Genomic DNA, 25,427 nt, shown 5'->3' with positions numbered 1-25,427 from the left:
TCCCCCTGGCAGCCCCACCCTGATGGTCACAGGGGCTGTGGGTGTCCCCTCGCTGGGGCTGGAGGTCAGAGCAGCTCTGGCACACCCCTCTGCTTTATGTGAACAACAGGAGAGCTGGAGGATCCACACCTAAAGGACACTGAAGACAAACCCCCCTTCCTGCCACCCCAATCCCTGCTCCCACCCATACATCCCAGCACTGAAAAGGCTGAAATGATGCTGAATTTCAAAACCAGCTGGGGTTTAATGGAAGTGACAGCTGGGGGTGCCTGTTCATCTCCACAGGAGAAAATGCCCGAGGGGTTCCAGTGAGCCCTCAGAGCTCGGGGTTGCTCTGGCTCCTCCAGGCTGGCACGGGCGGGACGTCGGCAGCGCAGCGGAAGCTCAGGTTGTCAGAGGCAGAGTCTGGTGTGTTCCCCATCCTCACAGGGAAAAACAGACCCAAAATTAGGGATCCTTCCTGGTTAACACATACCCCTAACATGTTACAACCCTCACAACCCTGATGTGTTCTTACTACCCTAATGTGACCTCTTAGAACAGCCTAGAAACATCTTCCACTTCCCCTAAATAACTTAGACAAAAGCTTTTAATTATTAATACCTGCTGGAAAACACATGATTTGAGAAGCATTTAGGAATGGATTTATAGCAGGGGTGTTTTTAGCCATATTTATAGTGTGCTCTGCCAATTGCTTCTCAAAAAAAACCGTGTAGAAACAAACAAACATATTTTAAAATAAAACCAACCCAGAGAAAATCCTTGTGCAGCAGCACCTGGGCTTTGGCCAGACCTACCTGGTGGTGACACGAGCTCTGTGGTTTGCAGAGCCATCTGCAGTGTCAATCCACGAGGCCCCTCTCAGCACCTGCATGTTCTGAGCCCTGGATGCCCTTCCTGGAGCCAGGAATTCCGATGCTGTCCATTCCCAGGTGTTTCCCAGCAGGTCATAGAGCCCTGAGATGGTTTGGTGTCAGAATTAGGGGAGCAGGAGTGCAAGGGCTGCAAATTTGGTGTATGGGAGGGGGCACAACATTCAAAGCGTGGTTCAATGGTGAGGCTGAAGAAAGAGGACATGGCAGCCAAACAATATCCTTGCAATTTTTGTTACATCCCACTGAGTTGCAAAACAACCCAGTTTGAATTAAAAGGAGGTGGTTTGGTGCCTGAAGTGCAGCAGGTGCACCTCAGCCAACTCCAGCACCAACCATCGATGCTTTTCCTGGGCTCACTCACTCTACTCCAGATCCCACCCGTGTGAAGCTCTGCCCAGCTCCAGAATTTGCTAATTAACATTAATTTAGGAGGCAGATGGTCCCCCAAAGCAGGGTGAGGGTGCTGTGTACCGTAGCTGTTCTGGGCAGGGAAGGCTGTCACCGGGGAGACGCCGTGGTAGCCGTCCTCAGCCGTGTCCCCGCGAGGGAAATCACCCTGGGGGAACAGAAACCACTCCCAGCAAAGAAACAACCCCAAATCCTGCTCCTCACAGGGCTGCGCCACACTTCAAGCAGGCAAGTAACTCTCTGCTGTGAATTTATGCTGGTCAAGAGAGATCAACCAGCTCAAGTTGTCACAAGTTCCCTCTTCAAACTAATTTACGTGTGAATTTTTAGAAGCAGTAAAATCCTGGTTTCCCAGGGAAGGTGGGCAGAGCCTGCTCCCTCTGAGGGTATTTTTACAACCCCCAGGAGCTCAGTTTCAGTACCCACAGTGTTTCCCAGGACAGCCTCACTCAGTGGCTGAGGAGAGCCCAGTGTGGACGGGATGATTTTCAGGATCTCACCTGCCACAGGTTTGTCCGGTTTGGCTGGAACTTGTTTCCCCAGGGATACGTCCTTTCTGCCAGGGAGGAAAAGACACCTGTTAGCCCTGGGTCACTCCAATCAGGCTTTTAGGATTATCCTTTTCTGTTCAGCTTAGGATACTGAGTTTCAATTAGTTCATTTTATTAGTTATTAATATTATTACACTCTCAGGCCAAGAGAGGTGGTTCAAACCCCCTCAGATTAACACGTGGAGGGAGGTTTGGATCTGGTGGAACCAACACCACTGCATGCCTGGTTTGGGAGAAGCCCAGAGCTTGTGCTACGTACGCTGCAGTCCTCCCCTGGCAGCAAATTCCCACTCCTCCTCCGACGGGAGCCGCTTCCCCTTCCAGGCACAGAAGGCCTGAGCATCGTTCCAGCTCACGTGCAGCACGGGGTAATCCAGCCTGTCCTTGATGCTGGAGCCAGGGCCTGAGGGCTTGGAGGGATTTAAACAGATTTTAATTAATTTTACACAATTTTCATTACAAAGAGAGTAAGGGGAGGAGGAGACAAAATGATGGAAAATGGTTTTTCACCTATTTTTGGTTGATAAGGTTCAGCACCCAGCATGGGGAGGAGACACCACACCAGGATTTTATTACAGCAGGATTTTATTACAGCAGGATTTTACTCACCTGTCTCCAAAATGCCTTCTCGATGGGCAGCCACCACGGGGCTGACTGGGGAAGGAAATGACACCAGATTAAAGGTGAACTGGTGACACCTGGACTGGTGACACCGTCCCACAGCAGGGTGTGTTAGTCTGGGAAATGCTGCAGTTCCAGCTGGGTTATCACAGACATTTGGATGCTGCTTTCCCACAGAGCAGAGGCATCTGCTTTTACAAGTGAAAATAGATCAAGAGGCTCGTGCTGTTCAGTTTTTCTGTTTTAAAGTTGGGTTATTGAAGTACTTTGAAACACATTTCACTTCCTCCCAGCTCCCTGGAGTCCAGACTGACAGCTCACAGAGCATGGAAACAGAGGAGAACATGAGTCAACCTCAGCTGAATCCTGCTGAGGTTCAAAAGCAAAACAACCCCAGACTAAAGAAAAACCTCTGAGAACAGCCAGGCTCTGCAAAGAGGCAGCTGCTCCTCAGTGGAAAAGCATCACCAAACTCATCACAGGATTCTCATTTACCTCCAGTTTTTGGGTGACTTTTTTTTTCAGCTCCTCAGATACGAAATCCTCAAAGACAAAGCTCCAGCCAAATGCTTCTGCTTCTGTTTTGTATTTCTTTTCTCTAACAAACTCCCTGGCATAAATACAACACGCTCTGGGTAAGAGTTCTTCAAGCTCTGCCTCACAAATCTGCTCATGCAATGAGTTCAGAATAAGGCAAAAGGTACAAAACTTACAGGCCCCCCAGCCCCAGATGGTTTGATTTAGATTTAACAGATAAAACAGTCCAGTGTGCATTTTTGCACAGATTTGATATCTGTTATGTTACCTGGGCAGGTAAACTCAGCCTCAGGTTTCCCTAATTGCAGAAAGAAAAAAAATCCCTTGAAAGCCAATAAAACCTGTGCTGCTGTTAGTGGAAGAGGAGAAGAAGAGAGGAAGAAAAGTGGAAGAAGAGAGGGAAAGAATAGAGAGAGGAAAGGGAAAGGAGGAGGAGAAGAAAAAAAAGAGGAGGAAGAGAGGAGGCGAAGAGGAGGGGAAAAAAAGAAGGAAGAGGAGGAGAAGAGGAAATGAAAAAAGAAAAAAAGAGGAAAGAAAGAGGGGAAAAAAGGAAATAAAAGTATGTTTGCAAGCTACACTGCCAAGATGGTTCAGCATGCACCTGTGGGGTGATTTCCTATTGACAGACACTTTTTTTTCCAATGAGCACCCAAGGATTGTCCTTCAGAGCCCAGGCAGAGCCCCAGGACAGCCGGCACCACTCCTGCCCCTCCCCGGAGCTCACCTGAAGTCCCTGTTTGTCACCGGGTGCTTGTCCAGAGCAAAGGGCCTCACTGTCACCTCCCTGAGGGGCCCCTCCTCGCCCCTGCCCTGCGGAGAGCCCGATCCCATCTGGAAGGTGCCTCCGGGCAGCTGCACCATGCTCCCATCGTCTCCGAGCGCTGCAACGACACAAATTCCGTCCAAGTCTCACTTTTAAACACTTGAGCGAGGCGCAGCCACTGACGGGATGTCCCTGCGTGTGCTGCAAGGGGTGACAGCGACTGCCGGGACAGCTCACAGCGTTTAAAGTCGAATTTTCGGCAAGGGAGCGAGCCCTGGGTGCGGGATCAGCAGGAGGCTCCGTGGCGGGGGATGCCGGGGGGGATTTTGGGGATGCCGGGGGGGATTTTTGGGGATGCCGAGGGGATTTTGGGGATGCCGGGGGGATTTTTGGGGATGCCAGGGGGGATTTTGGGGATGCCCCGGGGATTTCGGGGGCTCTCACCGCGCTGAGCCCGCAGGATCCCGCAGCACAGCAGCACCAGCGCCGCCGCCGAGCCCATCCCGGAGCAACCGCGGGCCCGCCCCGGAGCTGCCGCGGGCGCGGGAAGCGCTTCCGGGGCAGCGGGCTGGAGAACGGGGATCTCTGGAGGAAAAGGGGATCTCTGGAGGAACGGGGATTTCTGGAGGAAAAGGGATTTCTGGAGGAAAGGGGATTTCTGTAGGAAGAAGGATCTCCTGTAGGAAAGGAGATTGCTGTAGGAAAAGGGGATTTCTGTCACTCCGCGGCTGCACACGCGGGTAAAATTGCCAGGCACCCGCAACCCTTCCCCACACGGGAGGGGTTTTGCGTGTTTAAGGTTTTTTTAAGGTTTATGGTCATTCAGCATCGCGTGTGAGACAGGAAGGAGATTCCTCGGAACACAAAGCACCGCTGCGATCAGGGAAAATCATTCCCAAGGGCAGGAGCCCGTTCCCCTGCCGCAACCCCCTTGCAAGCTCTGCCTGTGCCTGCTCTGGCCTTTGCTGTCCAGAAATTCTTTAATGCAGCAGAACCCAGTGATAAAAATCCACCCCCTGAGACAGCTCCTTCCCCCTCCCCTTCAAACCCTTCTGCAGTGAACTCAGTTTTATTCACACGTAAGTACAAAACTATGAAGTGATTGCCTTAATCCAGCTTTTTAAATTTAAATTTAAATTTATTGAACAAATTCCAGGCCTGATCCCACCCTGTTCCCAGAGCAGACTCTTGAGCAGTAATCTCACAAAATTCCCCACAGTAGGACCCAGGAGTGCAGCCCTCTACTGCAGAATGTTCTGGAGGGGGTGAAGGTTAAAGAACAGACACCCAAAGCACAGAACAGAACAGTTTATTGAGTAAAAATGGAAAGCAACTGCAGCCACACAGTTGAGTGAAATCAAAAATAAATAACTCCTTTGTAGAGCCAAATCTTTGATTGAAGTTGGAGATTTTGCGTGGCTGTGATACCAAAGGGGCTGCCCCTCCTGGCAGAGTGACTTCTGGTGCTGTGACATCCACCACAGCCAAGGACAGGGCCCTGGGCTGGATTCCTTGGAGAAATCCCACAGGGAGCAGCTCCAGCTCAGCCTTTCAGAGAGGACATCCCAGCTCTCATGATTTCATCCACCAGGAGAATGTTGCTGGCAATCACCGTGCTGGAAACAGGGACACAGGAAAGAAATATTGTTACAATTGCCAAACTCAGCCTCATTTTTTGTTTGAAGACATCATCCTGTACATGGATCACCAGTTTTACATCACTTAAACACACACAGAGAGTCATGTGAGAATTGAAACATTGCCAGCCTTACCATGAATGGAAGAGCTGCTTTTTGACCTTGTAATTATCCCAGATTCCCGCTGCTGCAGCCACCATTGGCTCCCCTGCAACACAAGTGAGGCAGCTTTTCAATACCACAGAGCCTTTGTGCTGGCTGACACCTGATACACTCGCTGTCTCCAGCAGTGGTACCATGAGCTTTATCCCCTAAAAACCTCAATCAGAACATGCTGAACTACAGCAGCCTGACTGCCAAGGCTCCTGTGCAGCTTTTTATCAGCAAAGATAAAACTTTCTGCATTCAGAGCACTTTGTTCTTGAGGTTCTTACTGGAGCATCACGCTGGGGCTGAGGAGTCCTTACCGGTGCTGAGATCCACCCCAGTGAGCTGCCCCGACTCCATGTGCTCTGCCTGGACCTTCACCAGCGTCTCCTGGGGATCGTAGCCCGAGTTCTGCGCAAGCACCTGGCACAGGACACAAGGATTTGCTTTGTTTTGCTGCTCACAGAGCCCTCCAGCGGAAAGAGCAGTGAGTCTGTGCGTGCTCTAGAGCCACTCTATCACCCAGGAACTGCTTTTACCTTAGGAATGATGAGCAGAGCATCAGCAAACGCCTGAACTCCGAGCTGGGCTCTTCCTTTCACGCTGGGTTTGTGTTTCACAAGAGCACTGGCTACTGCCACCTCCAGCGCCCCTGCTCCTGGCACCACACATCCTGCGAGGGAAAGGCACCTGTTCCAGTTTAAACAGCTCATTTTTAGTGCACTTTGATCTCTTCCCTCCACATCCTCCACCTGAACAGGGGAGCACTTACACAGGAATCAACCACAGAACTATCAAATCACCTCACACTGAGCTCAGGCTTGGACTGGAGCAGGAACCAGGGGAGCTGATAAATGTTTCCCTGATTTTGGGATGAGTTTCTGGAGGTCCTGTTGTGACTCACCATCCTCGATGGCGTTCTTGACGGCGCGCAGCCCGTCCCTCACGGCGTCCTTGATCTGGGTCAGCGTGTGCTTGTTGGGGCCGCGGATGAGCAGCGTCACCGAGCGCGGGTTCTCACACTTCTCGATGAAGGTGAACTTCTCCTCTCCCTGTGGGAACAGCCCCGTGTCTGCCCTGCAGCTGCTCACTTCAGCAGCGTGCACACAAATTAACAAACTGGGCTGTCAGAATCTAGAACATCCCTCTGGCAACCCTGGAGGGTTTGGAGACCGGACAGGGGGTCTGGGGTCTGTCCAAGGGGCTCAGCCAGCCTCACACAGAGCCCAGGAGGACACTGCCTCTGATCCCTGCCATGGCAGTGAATGCCCACATTGTATGAAGAATCACAAGCTGAGAGAATTCAAAATAAGTAGTAGTTAGTTTATCACAGAGTGTAAATGTAGAATCTGGGATTTTTCGTATATGGGTTTGAAGAGACAAGATGGAGGAATTGGGGAGTGGTCCTGTCCTCCTTGTTCTTGCTCTCGTCCCCCATTTTCTGCTGAGTTGGATTTTACAGATTGGTTTAGAGTAGAAATTACATGTTAGCATAGGCAGTAGGCATTGGTAAAATTCCGTAAATAAAAAGTTCATTGTGGACGGTGTTTGGGTCAGGGAAATGGAACAAAGGGTCCGGGACCCTCTGATCCACCCCCAGTCCCCCACATGTCCTGCTCTGCTGGAGATGCCCTGCAGAGCTGAGAAAGAACTGAGATAATGAAGAATAAACAACCCTGGAAACACGGACTGGGCACTCAGCTTGTCTGCTCTGGCTCCGGTGTGAAACATTTAGTGCAAAGAGAAGACGGAAAACCTGATTACCTCGGGGAACAGCAACCCCGAGGAGACTCCAGGGAACAGCAACCCTGAGGCTGGGTGCTTTCAGGCTCGGTTCTGCACTCACAGCACCTCAAGGAGTGATGAGAAGCAGCAGAACTTTAGTTCTGTTTTCTCAGTCTGTGACAGGAGCGAACATCCAGGCAGATGTTCACGTCCAAGTGGATTTTTGGTATTTTATTTCACTACTCCAGCTTTACTCTTCAAACTGTTGGTCACTCACCAGGGTGTACTCATAGACAAGCCCTGCGTGTCCCAGGCAGTCAGGAGTGAGATCCTCCACAGAGTTCATGGCAGTGCCACCACAGGCCAGCGTCAGTCTGACAGAGAACAGGCACAGCTCAGCTTCATGTTCAAGAAAACCCACAGTCACTGACAGTAAGTGCAGAGCCTAGGCTTGGAACAGCTTGGTTCTGTTCATGGGACAGAATTAAGGCTCCTCTGTAGGTGTCTGCATTTAAAGCACCCTGAGAGCTCAAGCTGCCCTTTCTACACTTTGTCCACACTGCCCTGAGTTACACCAGAAGAGCTGCACAGATGGAAGTGGAGCTTTCTGTCAAGTCTTTAAAGATGGATTTAAGCCAGACTCGACTCACTGTCTCAGTCTGGAAGAGCAGGTTATTGTACCCTCTCCTCTCCCCAAACTGACCTTTCCATGTTCCTCCTTTTGGCTCTCCTCAAAGCAACGATTCCTTCTTTGGCAAGGGCATCCAAGGAAAACGGGTCAATTCCCTGCAAACAGAAAGTGACATCAGCACAAGGACAAAGCTGAAAACACCTTCACTCATTCTGGCACTAATCACTTCTTCCTCAAGGCTCACAGATCTCAAGTTGGAGCTGTACATTATATTCAGAAGTATCAGCCTAAATTTAGCTAATTCTGGCTCAATAACCGCACCAGGTGAGTCACACAAGGAAGGCAGCATTTCAAGTAATTTTTAGTTATTCTCTTCATCTCACCTTCTGGTTGATCACAACAAATCCTTTGTCTGAGTCACCACAGACTTTTCTTTTCAACTCTATGATTTTGTTGACTCTGTCTTCAATGAACTTTCTTTCTGCTTTCACCAACTTCTCCCTCTCCTCAGCACTTTTGTAGAAGAATCCAGAGCTCACCTCTCTGAAAGGGGAAAAAAAAACCCACAAAAAAACAGTGAGAAAACTTCCTGTATGCTGTAGAAATAAACTTGAGCATAAGGAACGAGCCTTTCAGTAATATTGTAAGGAAATCAACCCAAACCAAACCAGTCCCCCCAACCCACACTGCTGTTCCTGCTCTCTAGTTCAGAGCTTTTCCACTTCAAAAAATAAGGCAGGCACTTAAAGCTGAGAGAACTCTGAAGTGTATGAATGTGTTTGCTCTAGAATATCAAATTATGCCCAAGAAAGGAAGGATTTTCAACCTTTCTGTGATCACACAACAAAATAAAAACTGCTGTGCAGCTCTGCCTCTCACAGAGATTTCATTACCTTTCCCAAAAGGGCTGCAGAAGGGGCATCACATTTCACCTCCACAGTCGTGGATGGTATTTAAATAAAAGTCCTTAGGACGCGAGCATTTGCTGTGTACTCACGTTTTCTCATACTCCAGAGACACATTGCAGGTGAGGACAAAAGCATCTTCCACTCTTTTCTTCATGTCGGGGTGGCGAGCTCCGTGATCCAGAACCAGCCCCCTGATCAGCCTGCAAGGTTAAAAACCCTCCTGCTGTCCACGGGCACAAATATGGGATTTCACAGAGTGCAGAGAGAGGAGCTGCTCCAACCCAAACTGCCTGAGCACCGAGTGAACAGGGATGATGTGTTCCCCTTCCAAGGGTGTGCCCATTCCCGTAAAAAAGCACACCAGGCACCGTGGGAAAGAAGGAATTTGCTCTGGCATGGTGTCTGACTGCATCAGCTACTGAGCAAAGCTAGTGCAGAATTCATCCATGCACTGAGGGAAGGGGAAATCCTGTGGAATACCCAATCTACAGCCCAGCTTCCATTTATCAAACGCTGCTTTGTATTTAACGGGTGCCAACCTAAAGCATCATCAAGTCACAGACACTAAGAAAAAAAAGCATTTATCCAACACTATTAAGCCAGTGTTGCTCTTTGGTATTTGATAATTTTATCAAGGAATCAAGTTCAGTAACTGAGAAACTTCTCCCCCAATATCTGTGGCTGAAATGTGTATTTCAGCTCTTCAGTGGTAGCTTTAGGACCCCCTAAAGAGAAAGCAGAACCCCCCGGGCTCCTCAAAGCTCGGGCTGCTCCTGACTTACGCTGTGTCTGTTTCTGTTTTGTGCTTCATCTCCATGATCTCCACCATGAACAGGTCGATGGGCTCACCCGGTTTTCTGACTGTCAGCACAGAGTCTACCACAGCCTGCAACACACGCGAGGGAAACATCCCAAAATGACCACCAGCCTTCCAAAGTGCAAGATCACATCCTTCACACTTTGAATTCTCATCCCAGCGCTTCCAAAGCTGGATCTCTTCACACCAAGAGGCAGAGGGGACAGGGACACTCACCTCTGTCAGGATGTCAGCAAGCTCAGCGTGGACTTTAGTCCGGAGGGATGTCCTGGCAACATCCATGAGGGTCTCCCTGTCCATCTCCTTGGACACTTTGACCTGCTCCAAAACCTCAAGTGCCTTTTCCTTGGCAATCTCAAATCCTTCTGCTACTATTCTAGGGTGCAAACCCTAAGGCAAGGGAAGAGAAATCATTGGGCAATGAAAGACAAAATGATCCTTTTCCCACACACAGAACCCCTGGTTTACACATTCCTTGGAATGGCAAAACACAGGGAATGTTCCACACAGGCCAAGTGTTCTGTCCTTCTGAATACATATAAAAGGAATGCAAATCCTTCCAATGCAGAGGAAAAGTACAGATTAATTTAGCACAGAACTGAAACCAAGGGAACTACCAAGCACACTTGGGTGTTCGCTGTGCAATATCCCTGTTTACCTGCCCTCAGGGAGGAGCTCCTTTTCAACACTCCACAAGTGTTTGACTCACACAAAACAAAGTAACAGCAAGTATCACACAAAACCTTAAAAGCTACAGTATCCACAATAAGTGGATTTGATTTTAAACAAGCTTTAAAGCCTCTCCTCTAGCTTTCCCCTCTTTTTACAACTTTTCATTTTAAGCAGAACAATGTATTTATGTTCCACTCCTACTAAACATTTAATAAAAAAAAAACACTGAGGGGTCTCAGTGAAGGCTTTAACTTGCCCACCTACAAATGAAACTGCATACACACCTCAGAAATATAAAGATCTGCTTGCTTTAGGAGCTCTCCAATGATGAGGACATTCGAGGTGGTGCCATCTCCAGTGATGTCATCTTGTGCTGTTGCTACTTTTGCTATCAAGGAGGCCGTGGGGTGTTGGATTTGCTAGACAAAAATAAGAAGCTGAGCATTAAAGTTTCACTGCAGTGGTAGAGGCAAACAAAAATCTGAGATCAGCTAAGAAAGAACTGAAGCTGCTGTTCTAATGGTTCACCCTAATTGGTTTGCTACTCCTTTGGTTGGTTATTTTACTCATTCTTATGGTGCAGTTTATATTTTTAACGTTATTTTCTTTACAGTACTGCCTTAACCTGCACTTAGCTCTTTACCCTCCTCCCAAGGGCCACTTTCCTTTCAATGGATAAGGGTGGGTGGGGCAGCGGGGACACGATTCCCCCTCACCCAAAGGCGCCCGTCCCTCCCTAAACCCCCTGCGGAGACCAGCCCCATCTCACCATTTCCTGCAGCAGCACGTTGCCATCTTTGGTCAGCTTGATGTCTCCGGAGCCCGACACGAGCCTGCGGGCGGCACGGGGCGGGTGAGCAGCGCCCCGGGCCCAACACACGTGTGAGGCCGCGGGCGCGCCCCGCTCCTTCCCATCCATCCATTCATCCATCCCCGGCTCCAAAACACGTGCGGGGCCGCGGGCCCAGCCGCTCCTTCCCCATCCCTCAGCCACTCACCCCTCCCGCCTCCACCTTTGTTCCCCTCCGCATTCCCCGGCCTCCCGCCGCTTCCCCTCACGCCTCCCTTCAGGCCGTGCTCCCCCCCAACCCCACCCGCGGCGAGCGCTGCGGGGGCTCCCTCACATCTTCATGGTGCCCTTGGGTCCCAGGTTGGTCCTCAGCACGTCCTGCAGCCCGCGGGCCGCGCTGATGTTGACGGCCAGCGCGGCCTGGGCGCGGGCCACCTCGGCCTTGGGGTTGAGCGCCTTCACCGCCATGACTGCGCTCCGCTCTGGGCCGCGCCGGGCGGGGCACCGCGGCCCCGCCTCCCGCCCGCCCCTTCTAGAACACTCCGGGCTCGCCCATTGGCCCGCTGGGGCGGTGCCGCATTTCTATTGGTCACAGTGCTTGTCGCTTATCCCGAGTTCTCCCGCCGCCGAGGCGCTCCGGCTTCTCATTGGTTCATTGGCGCACCATCGGCACTTCCATTGGCTGTGGGGCCTGTCGCTCCGCCCAGTCCCGCCCCCGCGCTGCCGCTGAGGCGCGGGCACGGCGCCGCCCTCAGACCGGGCCGTGACGGGAGCGCGGAGCGGGTGTGGGGGCGTCTGAACGGGCAGGGATGGTCGGTGTTTAATCCGCCCTCTCATCTCACGGACACCCCCAGCAGCTCCGCAGAACCGCGAGAATAAACAATTAAACCCGGTGAATTCACATTAGCCCGATAGAATTAATAATTAAGTAGACTGGATTAATAATCAACGGTTCTTGGTTAAATTCGGGGTTGAGGTTAATAAAAACTCGCCTTCCTACAAAACACAAGCTGATGTGTGGGGCCCCCAGTGCGCCCTCTACCCAGGGCTGGGCTGAATCCCTCCCAGCAGTTCTAAGGATGAGGACGGTCCCTCCCAAGGCCACGCAGAGGTTTCTGTGGAGAATAAAACCAGAAATATTGTTGTCAAGACAACCTTGATGGGTGCTGAAATGTTTGCCTATGTGGCCTGTCAGGGCTCACTCAAGGAAACACTGCAAATTTTGTGTCTTTGGACTCTGAAACAGAGGGACGAGTGAGTTTCCCTGCAGAGGAGCTTGAGAAGAAGCTCCTGCCACGGCCCCTCACACCCCTGCGGGCACTGATTGCGCCACATTTAAATCCCAAATTGCTCCATCTGGGCTTGCACCTTCAGACGCCCACTGCAGCACCTGGCAACACCGGCTGTGACACAACCTCTTCTTATTTCGAGTGCTGCATGAGGCGAGTGCCCAGCCCCGGAATAATCCCCAGGCAGTTCCCGGTGTTCTGCAGCCCCGCTGCTCCGGAGGGTGCTGACCGCAGGGACAGCTGGCCCTGAGGCCGGGATTTTGTCAGTATTTGGCACAGGGAAGGCAGAGACCCTTCCCCAGCCCTCGCCCACCAGGCATGAAGGTGAGCAGAGAAGCTGGAAGTGTCCAAGGCCAGGTTGGACAGGGCTTGGAGCAACCTGGGATAGTGGAAAGTGTTCCTGCCCATGGCATGGGGGCTAAAACAAGATCCTCTTTAAGTTCCTTTCCAACCATGACTTCTATGAAATCTCTCCCTCTCCATCCCACTTTTTGCAGCAGGGAGCTCTGGATGCAGCCCTGGATTGCTCCAGCATTGCAACGAGCTGGGCATATTTCCACACCACCTCCAGGAGTAAAGCCTGAGCCTGCTGTTGGGTCCAGCTTTGCTGCACAGGAGTTCTGGAGAGCCTGATGGGACAAGTCCGTGTCAAGTGTCAGGGCAGCCTGGCTGGCCTCGGCTGCAGGCTGTGGCACCTGCTTTGGGTGAGGATCTCAGGTTTCTGGGCAAAATGCCACGCTGTGCACAAGAGGAGGACTCCCACATGTGGCCTGTCTGTCTCCCTGGAAGGGATAACTGTTGATACCCTTGGGATTCCTTTTTTTTTTTTTTTTTTTTTTAATGTTTTAGGTGGTGTTTAGACAGCCTACCAGTCTGGAGCCCTTTTGTTTAGCTGAGCAATGTCTTGTGAAATATTTTGATGCTGATTCCAGTGGAGTGGCGGGGCTTTCTCCTCTGTGATTGCAATCACTAGGAATAAACATTAAACATTGCAAAATGCAGGGGATCACACTTGCCATTTCAATATTGGCTCTGGAACTCTGTTAAAATGTTGTCTGCACTTCGTTGGGACGCTGAAACCATAACAAAACATCAAACCTGGCCCAAGATGCTGCTGTGCAAATATCTGACATGGAATGTCCAGTTAAACCACCTGGATCCCCAGCTCTGCCCCAGATTCTGGAACTCCCAGGTTTCAAATATTTTGTTGCTCTTGCTTCTCTGGCTTTTTTTTTTGTTTTGTTTTTTTTCGTTTTTTTCCCTGTTCCTCTCAGGGCTGTTCTCAGCAGAGGGCAGCCTTGTCAAACCCATCCCAGCAGGCTTGTTGGATTTTCTGTTTTCCTTGCTGAAAAGAAAGTTTTCCCTCTGTTTTCCTTCCCCACGGAAAGACAGGAATTGCCCACCCTAAAACACCTAAAACACCCATGTTGTGTGGGGCTGGCAGTGATGTGGGTCAGGTTCAGGTTTGTGAGAGGAATAGAGGAATTATTTCTGCAGGAAAATAAAGGGAAAATTTAGGTTTGAGATGATTGTTTTGGAGAAGAGGGGAAAAAAATGGAAAAGCTAATCACCCATGCAGGTTGTTCCTGCTGGATTTTGCACAAATGGAGAGGTTCTGTAGTGATGTACAAGATCTGGGTGCTGTGTTTGTATCAGGTTTGTATTTTCACTCCTGAGCATCCTCCTCCAGCTCCCAGGCAGAGCTCTCTGTGTTTCTTTGCTGGCTCACATTCCTCTGGATAGTTACTTTGTGTTATAGTAACATTTCTCACCAGCATCTTCACATTAAATTCCCATTTTGCAGCATTTTTCAGCCATCAAGAGAAGCTTTTCTTTCTATTTTCAGTCTTAGCTGTAGAATTGTTGTGTGTGTTTGTTTTTTATGTGTAATAAAAATAAAGGGCAAATGCTTACCAGACTTAAATTGCCCTATGAATTCAATGGATTACACCAGGTTAGAATCAAAATATTTGACTAAATTAAAGCCAACATGTCCATTAAACCAAGCCAAATAAAGGCAATATCCTTCATGAAATATTCAGCAGCAATTCTCTCTGTCAAGCCAGGCACTGCTTATCTTGGCAAAACCCCCTCGGAGATTCTCAGTAAAAGCCATTTTCTTTCATCTTTATCAAGATGGGTTTTCCTTTAACCTTATTCACAGAAATGATTTCTAAATCTGCTTTAAACAACATCCTGTCCTGCCACGATACAGCTGACAAACAACGCCAGGCTGCTGATCCCTGGCACCGCTGTGGCAGCACAGCTCCCACCTTCTCCTGACTCCAGAACTGACTGAGGGGTGATCCTGCCAACATGGGCTGAGAAACTGTGCAAAAAAATAAAGGAGGAGGGGCGCAGAAGGTGATGGGTTTTAATCAATAAATGGGGTTTTGAGGGGTGGCACTGCCGGGGTGGCAGAGGAGGTCATGCACAGAGGGTGGCTGGAGTGTCCAGCGGTGCAGAACAGCAGGCAGCAGTCACAGGACTCCTGGCACAAGTGAACAGAAGTGGCCAAATCAGCTAAATCAGCTTTTCTTGACCTTGAACCAAACAACTCCAGGCCTGGCACTCTCCCATTTTCCAACCCACGGCAGTGTGCGAGGGCAGCTCTTCCGTGGGATGCCAAAACACAAGCACGGGCAGCTTTGGCAATTTTTCCACAGCTTTTGACAGCACTGCCTTTGGGGAAACAACACAGAGCCTCTTCCCAGGCCTTTTCCCTTTGCTGCCGAGCTTTTGCTGGCTTTGAGTGTGATTTGTGTGTGTAACTTTGCTCAGGGATGCACTGACAGCCTAACCCAAGGAGATATTGCAATCTTAAATACCTGAAAGGTGGCTGTAGCCAGGTGGGCTTGGTGTCTTTTTCTAGGCAGCACTGACAGAATGAGAGGACACAGACTAAAGCTGAGCCAAGGGAAATACAGGTTGGATGTTAGGAAAAAGTTTTTTACTGATTGAGTGATAAAGTGCTGGAATGGCCTGCCCGGGGAGGTGGTGGGGTCACCATCACTGGGATGTGTTTAAAAAAAGATTGGATGAAGTGCTGTGATTTAATTAAGGTCTTAGGGCTGGGTTGGACTCGATAGTCTCAAAGCTCTCTTCCAGCCCAATGATTCTGTGATCTCAGCTCACAAATCCCGAAAACAGCCTGTCTGCCTCGCCTCCCATTTGTGCAGGGAGAAACTCCGGAGTGCTGATACCGCAGACTTCCCCGGCCCGAGCTCCCCATGCCCGCCGGGCTGAGCGAGCTCCCCGTGCCCGGCCCGAGCTCCCCATGCCCGCCGGGGTGAGCGAATTCTCCATGCCCGGCCCGAGCTCCCCGTGCCCGGGTCCGAGCTCCTCGTGCCCGGGTCCGAGCTCCTCGTGCCCGGGTCCGAGCTCTCCGTGCCCCGGTCCGAGCTCCCCGTGCCCGGCCCGAGCTCCCCGTGCCCGGTCCGAGCTCCCCGTGCCCGGCCCGAGCTCCCCGTGCCCGGTCCGAGCTCCCCGTGCCCGGCCCGAGCTCCCCGTGCCCGGGTCCGAGCTCTCCGTGCCCCGGTCCGAGCTCCCCGTGCCCCGGTCCGAGCTCCCCGTGCCCGGGTCCGAGCTCCCCGTGCCCGGCCCGAGCTCCCCATGCCCGGCCCGAGCTGTCCGTACCCCGGTCCGAGCTCCCCGTGCCCGGGTCCGAGCTCCCCGTGCCCGGGTCCGAGCTCCCCGTGCCCGGGTCCGAGCTCCCCGTGCCCGGGTCCGAGCTCCCCGTGCCCGGCCCGAGCTCCCCGTGCCCGGGTCCGAGCTCTCCGTGCCCGGGTCCGAGCTCCCCGTGCCCGGTCCGAGCTCCCCGTGCCCGGGTCCGAGCTCTCCGTGCCCCGGTCCGAGCTCCCCGTGCCCGGCCCGAGCTCCCCGTGCCCGGGTCCGAGCTCTCCGCTCCCGCCGCTCCCCGCCCGTCCCGCGGGGCTCCTCCCCCGGCGCGGGGCGGCCACACCTCTGCCGGCCGGGCTGGCAGCGGCAGCTGCCCTGCTCTGCCTCCATGTGTGCGAGCGCCTCTCACAAACCCCCCGGGCCGCCTGACTCAGCGCTTTATCAGGGCCCGAGCGGGAGATGCGGCTCCGGCCCGGCGCGGCCCGGGCGTGCGGGCTGTGCCGCTGAAGGGCTCCGCTGATCCCTCCCTGCCTGGCGCGGCACAGAGGCTCCAGCGGCGGCAGCAGCCACGGCCGGTTCAGCTCTGTAAGTCACCGGCATCGTGCTTTTCTCGCAGGTCGGGAGGGCTTTTGGCGTTTGGCTCGCAGATCCATAACACGGGGTTTTTTCCAGCTGGGAAAATGAGGACGAGCCTGGTTGTGCCTGCGCTGCCCGGCACGGGCGAGGTGCCTGCTTTATAAGAGCAGCGTGAATGAATGATGCAATCGGGCACGGGGGGAGCAGCAGCATTTTGGCAGGACAGGAGAGAGGGGATTGGAGAGTTGGGAGCTGGATGTCAACATCCAACAGGTTCCTGCTGCCCTTTTTTCACCTGCTTTTCACGAGGTGCTGAGATGAGTTCGCTGTGAGGCACTGCTGTGCCGATAATCGCGTGGGGCTGCGAGCAGTTCATCTCTCGATTTACTTTGTGCTACTGCCTTTACAAACTGAGCAGGAGGTTCAAGAAAAAATGAAATAGAAAACCCAGGAGGTTTAACAAAAACCTGAAAAAAGAGAAGAAAATCTCCAGGAGATTAAGGACTGAATCTTCCAATTCTCACCCTGCAAACCGCAGAAAGTTATGGGTGGATGGGCTGAACTTCTAAAACTTATATAAAACACAAACACAATTTGCTTAAATATAACTAATCTGCTTAAATGTATCAGCTTTCCTCTAAAGCGTTCAAAACGATGCTAATTCTGAGGATGAAAGCTCAGCACAGAAAAGCTGTGTCACTGTATTATTCCCATTTTACAGACACAGGACTGGAAACAATGAGGATTAAGTGGTTTGTTTAAACTCATTCCATGGAAACACTCCTGGGAATGTTCTTAGGAGCTGTAGGAGGAAAAAGGTCCTGAAAAAAGTTTCAAGAACTATTTTCTCCAAATCCTTTGCTCTGAGCAGCAGCTTCCCTTCAAGGCAAAATAAACAGTTTAATGTGGTTGAACTTCTATTAATGTTCAATACAACGTTAAATTGTAGGAAGTGAATCAGAAATTGTTTGCAAACAAGGATATTCCTGAGTGCTGGGTAATATTTTATTAAGATTCACTTAATCTTCATTTTTAACAGCAATAAATGTGATCATCATGCAAAGTAGCAGCGTGGCAGCACTTCTGAAAGCTGAGATATGACAACAAGGGAGGTGTAGTGACAATGAGGGTTTGAGATCTCAGCACACCCGCAGTGCTGAGCACCACTCACTGCTCCTGTTTGCTTTACATTGGAGACAGAGGATGGTGCAGCTTTGAAGGGACAGCAAACAGAAAGGATTTCAGTTGTTTTCCTTTCCCATGTGCTCTTACATAATTCTCCTGTTTGTGGCTCCACCCTGTCTATTATGAAAGAGAATTATTTCTTGTGAAAATGTCTTCTCTCTGTTTTGTTTTGGTTTTTTTTCAGAACAGCCTAATGAACACTTCATAGTCTGGAGGCAAGGAGATCTCATGGGAATTCCACTTTTCCCTTGTGATTTCCTTTTTTCTCCATCTTTATCTCAACTCTCACCCTACCTCTCTCTCTGTCACTCTTTTGTCATCTTTAGCCACTTCTTTGCCAATTGTTCTTCTCTTCCCTCTATTCTTCTTTCCAGTTTTCCCCCATGATATTTTATATCAGACCTGTTGAAATGTTTACTGCTTGGATGCTGTTCAAGCTAGAAATTGATTACCTACCTGAAATTCAGTGGTAGGAAGATCAGAGATTCCCTATCAGTGTTTTTCATGTGGAAACAGAACCCATTATTTGTGGGAATTTCTTTTTTCTTCCCACCTCATTAAAACATTTACACTTTTAAGCAATCAGATGCTCTATATTTTGGAATAATTAATCCCTGCTGCTTACACAGGCCTGAACCAATCTGGAATACAAAATTGCTTTTCCCTGACTGCAGCTGAGGTTTGTCCATAAAAGGGTTTTACACAACTTCAATTCTTTTTGCTCTGATGTGCCACTGATGATTTTTGCAATCCTTCCCTTCCACTTTGTCATTTTTAGACAACATAAACCGCAGTTTGAAACTATTTTCAAGGAGTTATTGCTTGGAATAAAGAGAGGACAGAGTTAATTCCAACTATGACTCCACAATAATTCTTTATTTGTCCATCCAAGTGCAAACTCCACCACAGCTTTCATGTCATCACTGTAAGGTCCATCCAGCAGGGAATGGAACACGGGAAATGTGGATAGAAGAGAGAAGGAAAAGTGAACATTTCAACATGGGAAATGTGGATAGCAGAGAGAAGGAAAAGTGAACATTTCAGCATGGGAAATGTGGATAGCAGAGAGAAGGAAAGGTGAACATTTCAACATGGGAAATGTGGATAGCAGAGAGAAGGAAAGGTGAATATTTCAGCATGGGAAATATGGATAGCAGAGAGAAGGAAAAGTGAATATTTCAGCATGGGAAATATGGATAGCAGAGAGAAGGAAAGGTGAACATTTCAACATGGGAAATGTGGATAGCAGAGAGAAGGAAAGGTGAACATTTCATCATTCCCGCTCAGCACGTGTTTGGAGAGATAACATTTCTCTGGGACAGATCAAAACCGCGTATCCAGCCCGAAATTCCATTTTGTCACCACTCAATCACGTCACAGAGCAGTGTCCCCACACGGTGCCACTGCCCCTCGGTGTGGCAGGGACACTGTGACGCCAATGCCCCCCCTGCCCTGGAATCAGGGCCCTGCTGCTTGGAAAGCCGGGATGTTTCACTGCAAACACAAACACTCCGCAGCCCGGGCAAGTCAAGGCTAAAGCAGACGTGGAATTCACATGTCACCTGCCCAGCCAGTGCCAAGCCTGACCTCAGAGCTGGCCCCTGGCCACCAAGCCTGACCTCAGAGCTGGGCTCTGGCAGAGGGAATTTTGATGTCCGTGGCCACTTTTCTTTTATACGCTGTGCTGATGGCCTGTAACTATTTTTCTTACATGTCCAGTGCAGTCTTTGGAGAAAAAGACAAAACCCCACATGGCCTGCAGTGAATAATCCTTTAGTCATGATCCTAAGGCTGGGCTGGAGTTTTATGGTGTGTCCATGCACCAAGGGCAGAGTTCTGCCAAGCTGCAGTTCAGAGGAGCTCTGTGAAAGCCTTTTCTGGGATATCTCTTCCCTCCCCTCAAAGGCAGCAGAAAAACCCCCCAAAGAGCCCTGTGTGAGGGCTGCCTGTGCCTCTCATGTCACTTGTGTCTGTCCCTTGCTCGTTGACATCTCTCTGTTTGTCAGGCAGAATCTCATGTAGACAGCTCCTGGCTGTTCACAACAGGTTTCACCACTCAGGCTGTCTTCCTTTAGACAGATTTCCACCTTTCAGCAATAGATTAATTCTATTTTATTCCATGCACAGGAGCTGATAAGAGAGGGGTGTGTTCTACATTTGTAGTGGTGATGGGGATTTTTCATAAAGCCTTTTGTATCCCGATATTCGCCACGTCCTGGGAACAAAACCAAAGGTTCTCAGTCCAGCTTTGGCCATTGGTGAGAGGAAAACAAAAGATGAAAAGTTATAAAGACACCCATAATTCTTAAGAATGTACTGTCTGATGGCATTTTTCCCCTGTCCCATGAAAACTGCAACCCGTCATACAGGACATGTCCTGAGAGGTGTCTGAGAGATTAGAAGAAACAAACACTTCTACCAAAATCTGGGAAGTGAGATGAATAGGAAGGTGTTGTTTGTGTCTAAATTACAGATCAGTAAATAGTAAAATCCACACTGAATTGATTCCCCTAGGAAAGGATGAAGCACAAGGTGAGTAGGGATGAGTAAGAAGATATTTAACTCCTTAAGCTCCTGATCTGCCGAAGTGCTTGGCATATTGAAGTGGACAGATCTAAAAGGGTAGAAAATAAACTTTTGTCAGGGACTGGTGTGGAAAATGTGATGTCTTGGTGGGTTGAATGAAGTTCTCAAAGGGTTTGATGCATTTATAAAAGGCTAATGCCCAATGTTAATGGTCCAATCTTTTATTAATGAGGATATAGAAAAGGATCTAAAACTTCCTGATTTAGGGACAACCACTCATTGATAGGTTTAGGATAATTTGCAATCAATCCTTAGGGCCTGGGTGTCCTGCAGCAGCTGCTGCGACACCCCAGGCTGGGAGAGATGAGAAATCACGACGAGCCCTGCAATCCCACAGGGCCCTTGGCAGCCTGGTGCTGCACCCAATGCCAAGGATTACAACCTTGAACCCACGGACATCAGTGGGCTGAGGCAGCAGGGAACAAATCAGCAGCAGCCCAGGGCTCCACGGCCCACCTGGAGCACGGGGTGCCCATCAGGAGGCAGCGACAGCAGGGAGCAAATCAGCAGCTGGGGCAGACCTCCACCACCATTCCCCCCGGGATAAAAGCCGTGGCCGGGCTGTGCTCGGCCCTTCTCACACGCGCCAGAGCAGCAGCACCAATGGCTCAGGAAACGCTGCACTACTCCCACTCAGAGAAAGACTTCATCTTGTCCCCTCACAGTAAGAAGGCTCCCAAGAGGATGGCGTCGCTGATGGAGCTGAAGGAGATCTTCCGCAGCGCCGACGCCGTGTGCTTCGACGTGGACAGCACGGTCATCAGGGAGGAGGGCATCGACGAGCTGGCCAAGTTCTGCGGGGTCGGGGACGCCGTGGCAGAGATGTGAGTATGGCTGGGGGAGAGCACACAGGGCCAGGAAAAATCAGCCATGGAGGGGATCGGTCTGTGGGGCTGGATTTGTCCTTTAAGGGCGTTTGGCTCCAGTGTGGGTTGCTGCAGTTTGTAATGGGGTTGGGGTAATTAGTGGGATTAATGCAGGGTGAAGTGACTTGGTCTGGGAATTGTGGGGCCACCCAACAAAACTGTCCTGCTGTGAATTCTCTAATGGTAATTTTGATGGACTGGGAGCAGCCCTCATCATTAAACTTGGCTAAGCACTACACACCCTGTTCTGAGCAAGGAAACCTTACCATGAGATGGAGGAGAGGGGACAGCACTCCCAACCCTCTGCTGAGGCTGGGGCTGGGAAACAGCACAAGCTGAAGCTTTTAGCAAAAGCTTTGTTAGATTCAGCTCAGGAATATGGTCCCAGTGTGGCATCACAGAGGGAATGGAGCTGTTTTCCTTTGCTCCTCTGGTTCTCCCACCCATGGAGACCTCCCAGCAGTGGATGCCCCCAGTCTCTGGGCTCAGTCTGGCCTCTCTTACCTGGCTCCTTGTCATTCCTTGGTGGCTGGGGGAAGCCTGAGCCAGTGAAGTGTCCCTGATTTGGGTTTTGCTGTCCCTCAGGACCCGCAGAGCCATGGGTGGCACTGTGACATTCAAGGCAGCTCTCACAGCACGGTTAGGGCTCATCCGGCCCTCCTACGAACAAGTGCAGAAATTAATATCTGACAACCCACCTCAGCTAACTCCAGGAATAAGGTAAGGAGAATTGATTTTTTTTTAAGTATTCAGGAAGCAGATGGAATAAATAAACCAAATTCTGTGTCTTTAGTGATGCTGTAAGGCCACAGAGCTGCTCTGTGTTGCCCTCCTGCTCCATCTCCGTGCACAGAGCTTGGATCAGGAGCTTGGCTCCATGGCACAGGGTTCAGCATCCATGGAAAAAGAAAAGGTTCTTAAATATTAACTGGCACCTTGGCTGCCAAGCTCAAATCTGGCTGGAGGATTAAATGGGCATGGAAAAGAATCTGTTCAACCACTGGTTTTCCAGGGGTGATGGGACTGGGGGGAGATTTAACACCTCCTTAAATTTGGTCTATTCTGCAGCTCTGTTACCTCTCTCTGACTCTCCCCCAGCTCAGTTTGGGGGATCCATTCCTTAGAGCTACCCATTCTGAAGTCCCTATAAACATTAAAATACTCATTAAGCAAACACATAAATTTGTGTATTCATTTGTCCTGAGGTTTGGAATGAACATGAACTCTTTAAACTGAAAAGCTCTGGGGATTTTTTTCCCTATTCAAATTGTTTCTACCAATTGAAAAGAATTTCTTTACTACAAAATCTGACCATAGCTTCAAGTCTAAAATATTTTTAGCATATGAAAGGAGTTTTAGATGATCCTGTGCTAGTATTTTATCTTTTTTTCTGTAAAAGACAGCTAGAGGTGACTACAAAGAGAACATTGTTTCCCTGTTTAGGATCACGTGATTTTCCTTTCATTCCTTCCTTTTCTTCCTCCTTTTCAATCCTTCCTTTTCTTCCTCCTTTCTGTGTCCTGCTTTAAGCTCTGCTTTGCTTTTCAGTCTTTGGTGTTTCTGCTGTTCCTGCTGCCCCTTCCCTTGCTCCCCTTGCTGCAGGCTGATCCTCCTGCCTGCAGAGCCAAATCCCCAAATCTTTTCACTGCCTTCGAGTCCTGCTCACATGAACTGGGGTCACAAACTCCTTTTTTTGATTCCTTTTCTGTGGCTGGTGCCCTCTCCTAAAGATGGCATTGCTGTCCAGCATCTGATGAACCAGCTCTGAGCTGGAAAACATTTGCACTTTGCACTTTGCAGCCCCCTTGGCATCTTGGAGCAGCGGCTTTATCTCATTCCCTGCTTTTTGCTGCATTCCAGATTCATTTTCTTGCCGTTGTTTCACTTCAGAAAAAAAAAAATCTGCTCTGGATCTGCTCTCACTTGTTCAAGGGAACTCATGTGAAAGTGGAAGGAAATCAGTTTGAGGGGTGCTTGTTTTTGAGGGATGAAATGTTGTTTTTTTGTCCAGCTCTTTCCAGCCAGGTGTGTGCACAAACAAAGGCAGAGAGGGAAAAGCTTTGTGCAGCAGAGATGGATGGAGCTGCAAAGCAGCACAGACCCAGCTGGACTAGCACAAATCCTGGGCTGGGAAGGGTTTGTTTGAGCTTTGTGCTGTCTCTCTGCAGGGAGCTGGTGAGCAGGCTGCACCAGCGAGGGGTTCAGGTGTTCCTGGTCTCGGGGGGCTTCCAGAGCATCGTGGAACACGTGGCCTTGCAGCTCAACATCCCCACAGCAAACGTCTTCGCCAACAGGCTCAAGTTTTACTTCAACGGTGAGAGTCCCCCAGAGCTCCTTTCCCTGCTCCCAAAGGCAAACACAGCCATGGAGGAAAATCACAAAGCCTTACCAAAAACGGGGCACACTCAGTGTAAGGAACAGAGCTGCAGTTACTGTTTAATTGCGAGCTGTGCCAAAGGTAAAGCTCGTTACAGCTGCTGGGAGCAGAGTTTCATTTTCTCCTTCTCCTCGGAGTTAAGGAGTTCATGACCTGAGCTGCTCTCACAAACCTCTCAGTGGTTTTGTGGCCCTGCAGCAGAGCTGCTCTGGGTTTGAGGCTGCCCCAGCAGAGCTGTAGGGGCTGAGGTTGTTCCTTGCTCAGGGTTTCCTGCGCTGTCTCTGCAGCTCCTGGGTGCTGCTTTTGGGAGGTTCACACCAGAGTGGCTGGGAATGCACTGGCAGCACTGCACACACAGGTTTCTGTTTTTCACTGAAAATGTCTCTGTTTTTCTTTGAAAATCCCCCACTGAGGACTTGGGTGAAATCCCAATCTTAAACTCACCTTGGAATTATTTATTTGGGATGCTGATGCTGTGAGTTTTTCAGGACTGCATGCAACCAAGCCAAGACCAGGCAGAGATCTTCTTTCATTTACAAGAAAATATCTGTATTTCCAACTTGTGCTTCCTCTGTTTTCCAGGAGAATATGCAGGGTTTGATGAAACACAACCAACAGCTGAGTCAGGGGGGAAAGGAAAGGTTATCACTCATCTGAAAGAACAGTTCCATTTCAAGAAAGTGGTTATGATTGGAGATGGAGCTACAGACATGGAAGCCTGCCCCCCTGGAGTGAGTATTACAGAAACCCTGAGTTCCTTCTAAGCAAATCATGGGGGAAAAAGAACAGTGAGGTTTGGATTCTTTAATTTAAAAAAAATTACCAAAAGGACAACTTTTATAAATGGTCATGTCCCAGGGAGAGATTTTAATTCCATCTCCCCTGCAGCTCCTTGCCCCACACAAAAGTTCCCCAGTACCCCAAAGCAGCTCAGGATTTGTTTAACATTTCCCACCTCAAGGCAAGAAAGAAAAAAAGAAAGAAAGAAAAAAAAAAGCTGCAGTGGAAATTTTAAACCCTGCACTTTCACTGCAGGGGGTTTTGTGAGATGTGGAAATGATGATTGCTGTGGTTAATGATTGAGGGCAGGGTTAAAGTTTGCTTTTGGTATCTCTCAGATGAGGTAAACAGAGGTGAGGCAAACAGCAGAGGGGTAATTGTGGGATGCTCATCCATGGGCCAATGTTTGCTTGCTCTCAAATGGAATTGCATCACATTTACATCAGATTCTCAGCAAAATCTCCCATCTGAACAGTCTGGAACTGAGAAAAACCCCAATAACCAAAACACTGCAGGATTAATCGCTAAAAAATCTGAAAAATGAACACGCAGAGGAGAACAGGGCAGGGAGCAACGATGTGATTTTAAAATCCAATCTTAAAAGCAAACTTAATTACTGAGAACTCCCTTCCATCCATGCAATAATCCATGTGCCCATTCCTTGTGCTTTTCCAGGATTGCTTCATTGGATTTGGAGGCAATGTAGTCAGAAAGCAAGTAAAGGAAAAAGCAAAATGGTACATCACCCACTTCGATGAATTGCTAAAGGAGCTGGAAGAGCGATAGACCCTCGTGTAAAATAATCTATTTAACACCTGTAAATCCATTATACAATGCCATTAAACATTTATTTGTTTGCAAACTCGTGGGCTGGAGTTTTTAATGATTCTGGGAGTTGGGGACCTTCCACTCTGGCTGCTGTGGCACCGTTCTACTCAAATAGGTTGTCATTAAAATGATTTTTAGAGATTTTTTAGAAAGCTTTCCTATGGAGGAAGAAATAAATTGATTATTGACTTCCAAGTGAAGACCTAACATAGAAAATAATAAGTTAAAAATACCTCAAGG

At 49.7% G+C, this 25,427-nt stretch overlaps 3 protein-coding genes and 2 non-coding genes across 6 annotated transcripts; 1 reads left to right on the top strand and 4 right to left on the bottom strand.

The window, feature by feature from the left end:
* Positions 1–220: 220 nt before the first annotated feature.
* Positions 221–4,325, bottom strand: SUMF2 (sulfatase modifying factor 2). The gene is made up of 9 exons (XM_063402539.1): positions 4,200–4,325; positions 3,717–3,873; positions 2,951–3,065; positions 2,444–2,488; positions 2,094–2,244; positions 1,784–1,839; positions 1,347–1,431; positions 798–957; positions 221–422 (listed from the first exon to the last, which is right to left on the bottom strand). Exons 1-9 carry the CDS (start codon positions 4,255–4,257, stop codon positions 317–319), a joined length of 933 nt encoding a protein of 310 aa, XP_063258609.1. The 5' UTR covers positions 4,258–4,325; the 3' UTR covers positions 221–316.
* Positions 4,326–5,048: 723 nt separating this feature from the next.
* Positions 5,049–11,584, bottom strand: CCT6A (chaperonin containing TCP1 subunit 6A). The gene is made up of 14 exons (XM_063402537.1): positions 11,417–11,584; positions 11,062–11,125; positions 10,577–10,711; positions 9,837–10,010; positions 9,586–9,689; positions 8,893–9,003; positions 8,279–8,438; positions 7,968–8,050; positions 7,542–7,638; positions 6,444–6,591; positions 6,079–6,212; positions 5,860–5,962; positions 5,528–5,600; positions 5,049–5,371 (listed from the first exon to the last, which is right to left on the bottom strand). Exons 1-14 carry the CDS (start codon positions 11,548–11,550, stop codon positions 5,299–5,301), a joined length of 1,593 nt encoding a protein of 530 aa, XP_063258607.1. The 5' UTR covers positions 11,551–11,584; the 3' UTR covers positions 5,049–5,298.
* LOC134554454 (small nucleolar RNA SNORA15) lies at positions 9,116–9,253 on the bottom strand. The gene has a single exon (XR_010081248.1). It is a non-coding gene; the product is annotated as a small nucleolar RNA SNORA15 (small nucleolar RNA).
* On the bottom strand, positions 10,134–10,265 carry LOC134554455 (small nucleolar RNA SNORA22). The gene has a single exon (XR_010081249.1). It is a non-coding gene; the product is annotated as a small nucleolar RNA SNORA22 (small nucleolar RNA).
* A 4,738-nt stretch (positions 11,585–16,322) lies between the features above and the next one.
* Positions 16,323–25,221, top strand: PSPH (phosphoserine phosphatase). 2 transcript variants are annotated; one of them, XM_063402536.1, is made up of 6 exons: positions 16,323–16,605; positions 21,002–21,160; positions 21,788–21,922; positions 23,371–23,516; positions 24,162–24,310; positions 25,035–25,221. In XM_063402536.1, exons 2-6 carry the CDS (start codon positions 21,021–21,023, stop codon positions 25,143–25,145), a joined length of 681 nt encoding a protein of 226 aa, XP_063258606.1. In that variant the 5' UTR covers positions 16,323–16,605; positions 21,002–21,020; the 3' UTR covers positions 25,146–25,221. The 2 variants fall into 2 exon arrangements, with proteins under 2 accessions (XP_063258606.1, XP_063258605.1); XM_063402535.1 differs by having other exon boundaries at positions 16,324–16,574.
* Positions 25,222–25,427: the final 206 nt, after the last annotated feature.

Source organism: Prinia subflava, chromosome 8 (genome assembly GCF_021018805.1).
Source record: "Prinia subflava isolate CZ2003 ecotype Zambia chromosome 8, Cam_Psub_1.2, whole genome shotgun sequence".
NCBI classification, from domain to species: domain Eukaryota; kingdom Metazoa; phylum Chordata; class Aves; order Passeriformes; family Cisticolidae; genus Prinia; species Prinia subflava.
Note: the sequence above shows the minus strand (reverse complement) of the source record. Positions and strands in the feature narration are given on the sequence as shown.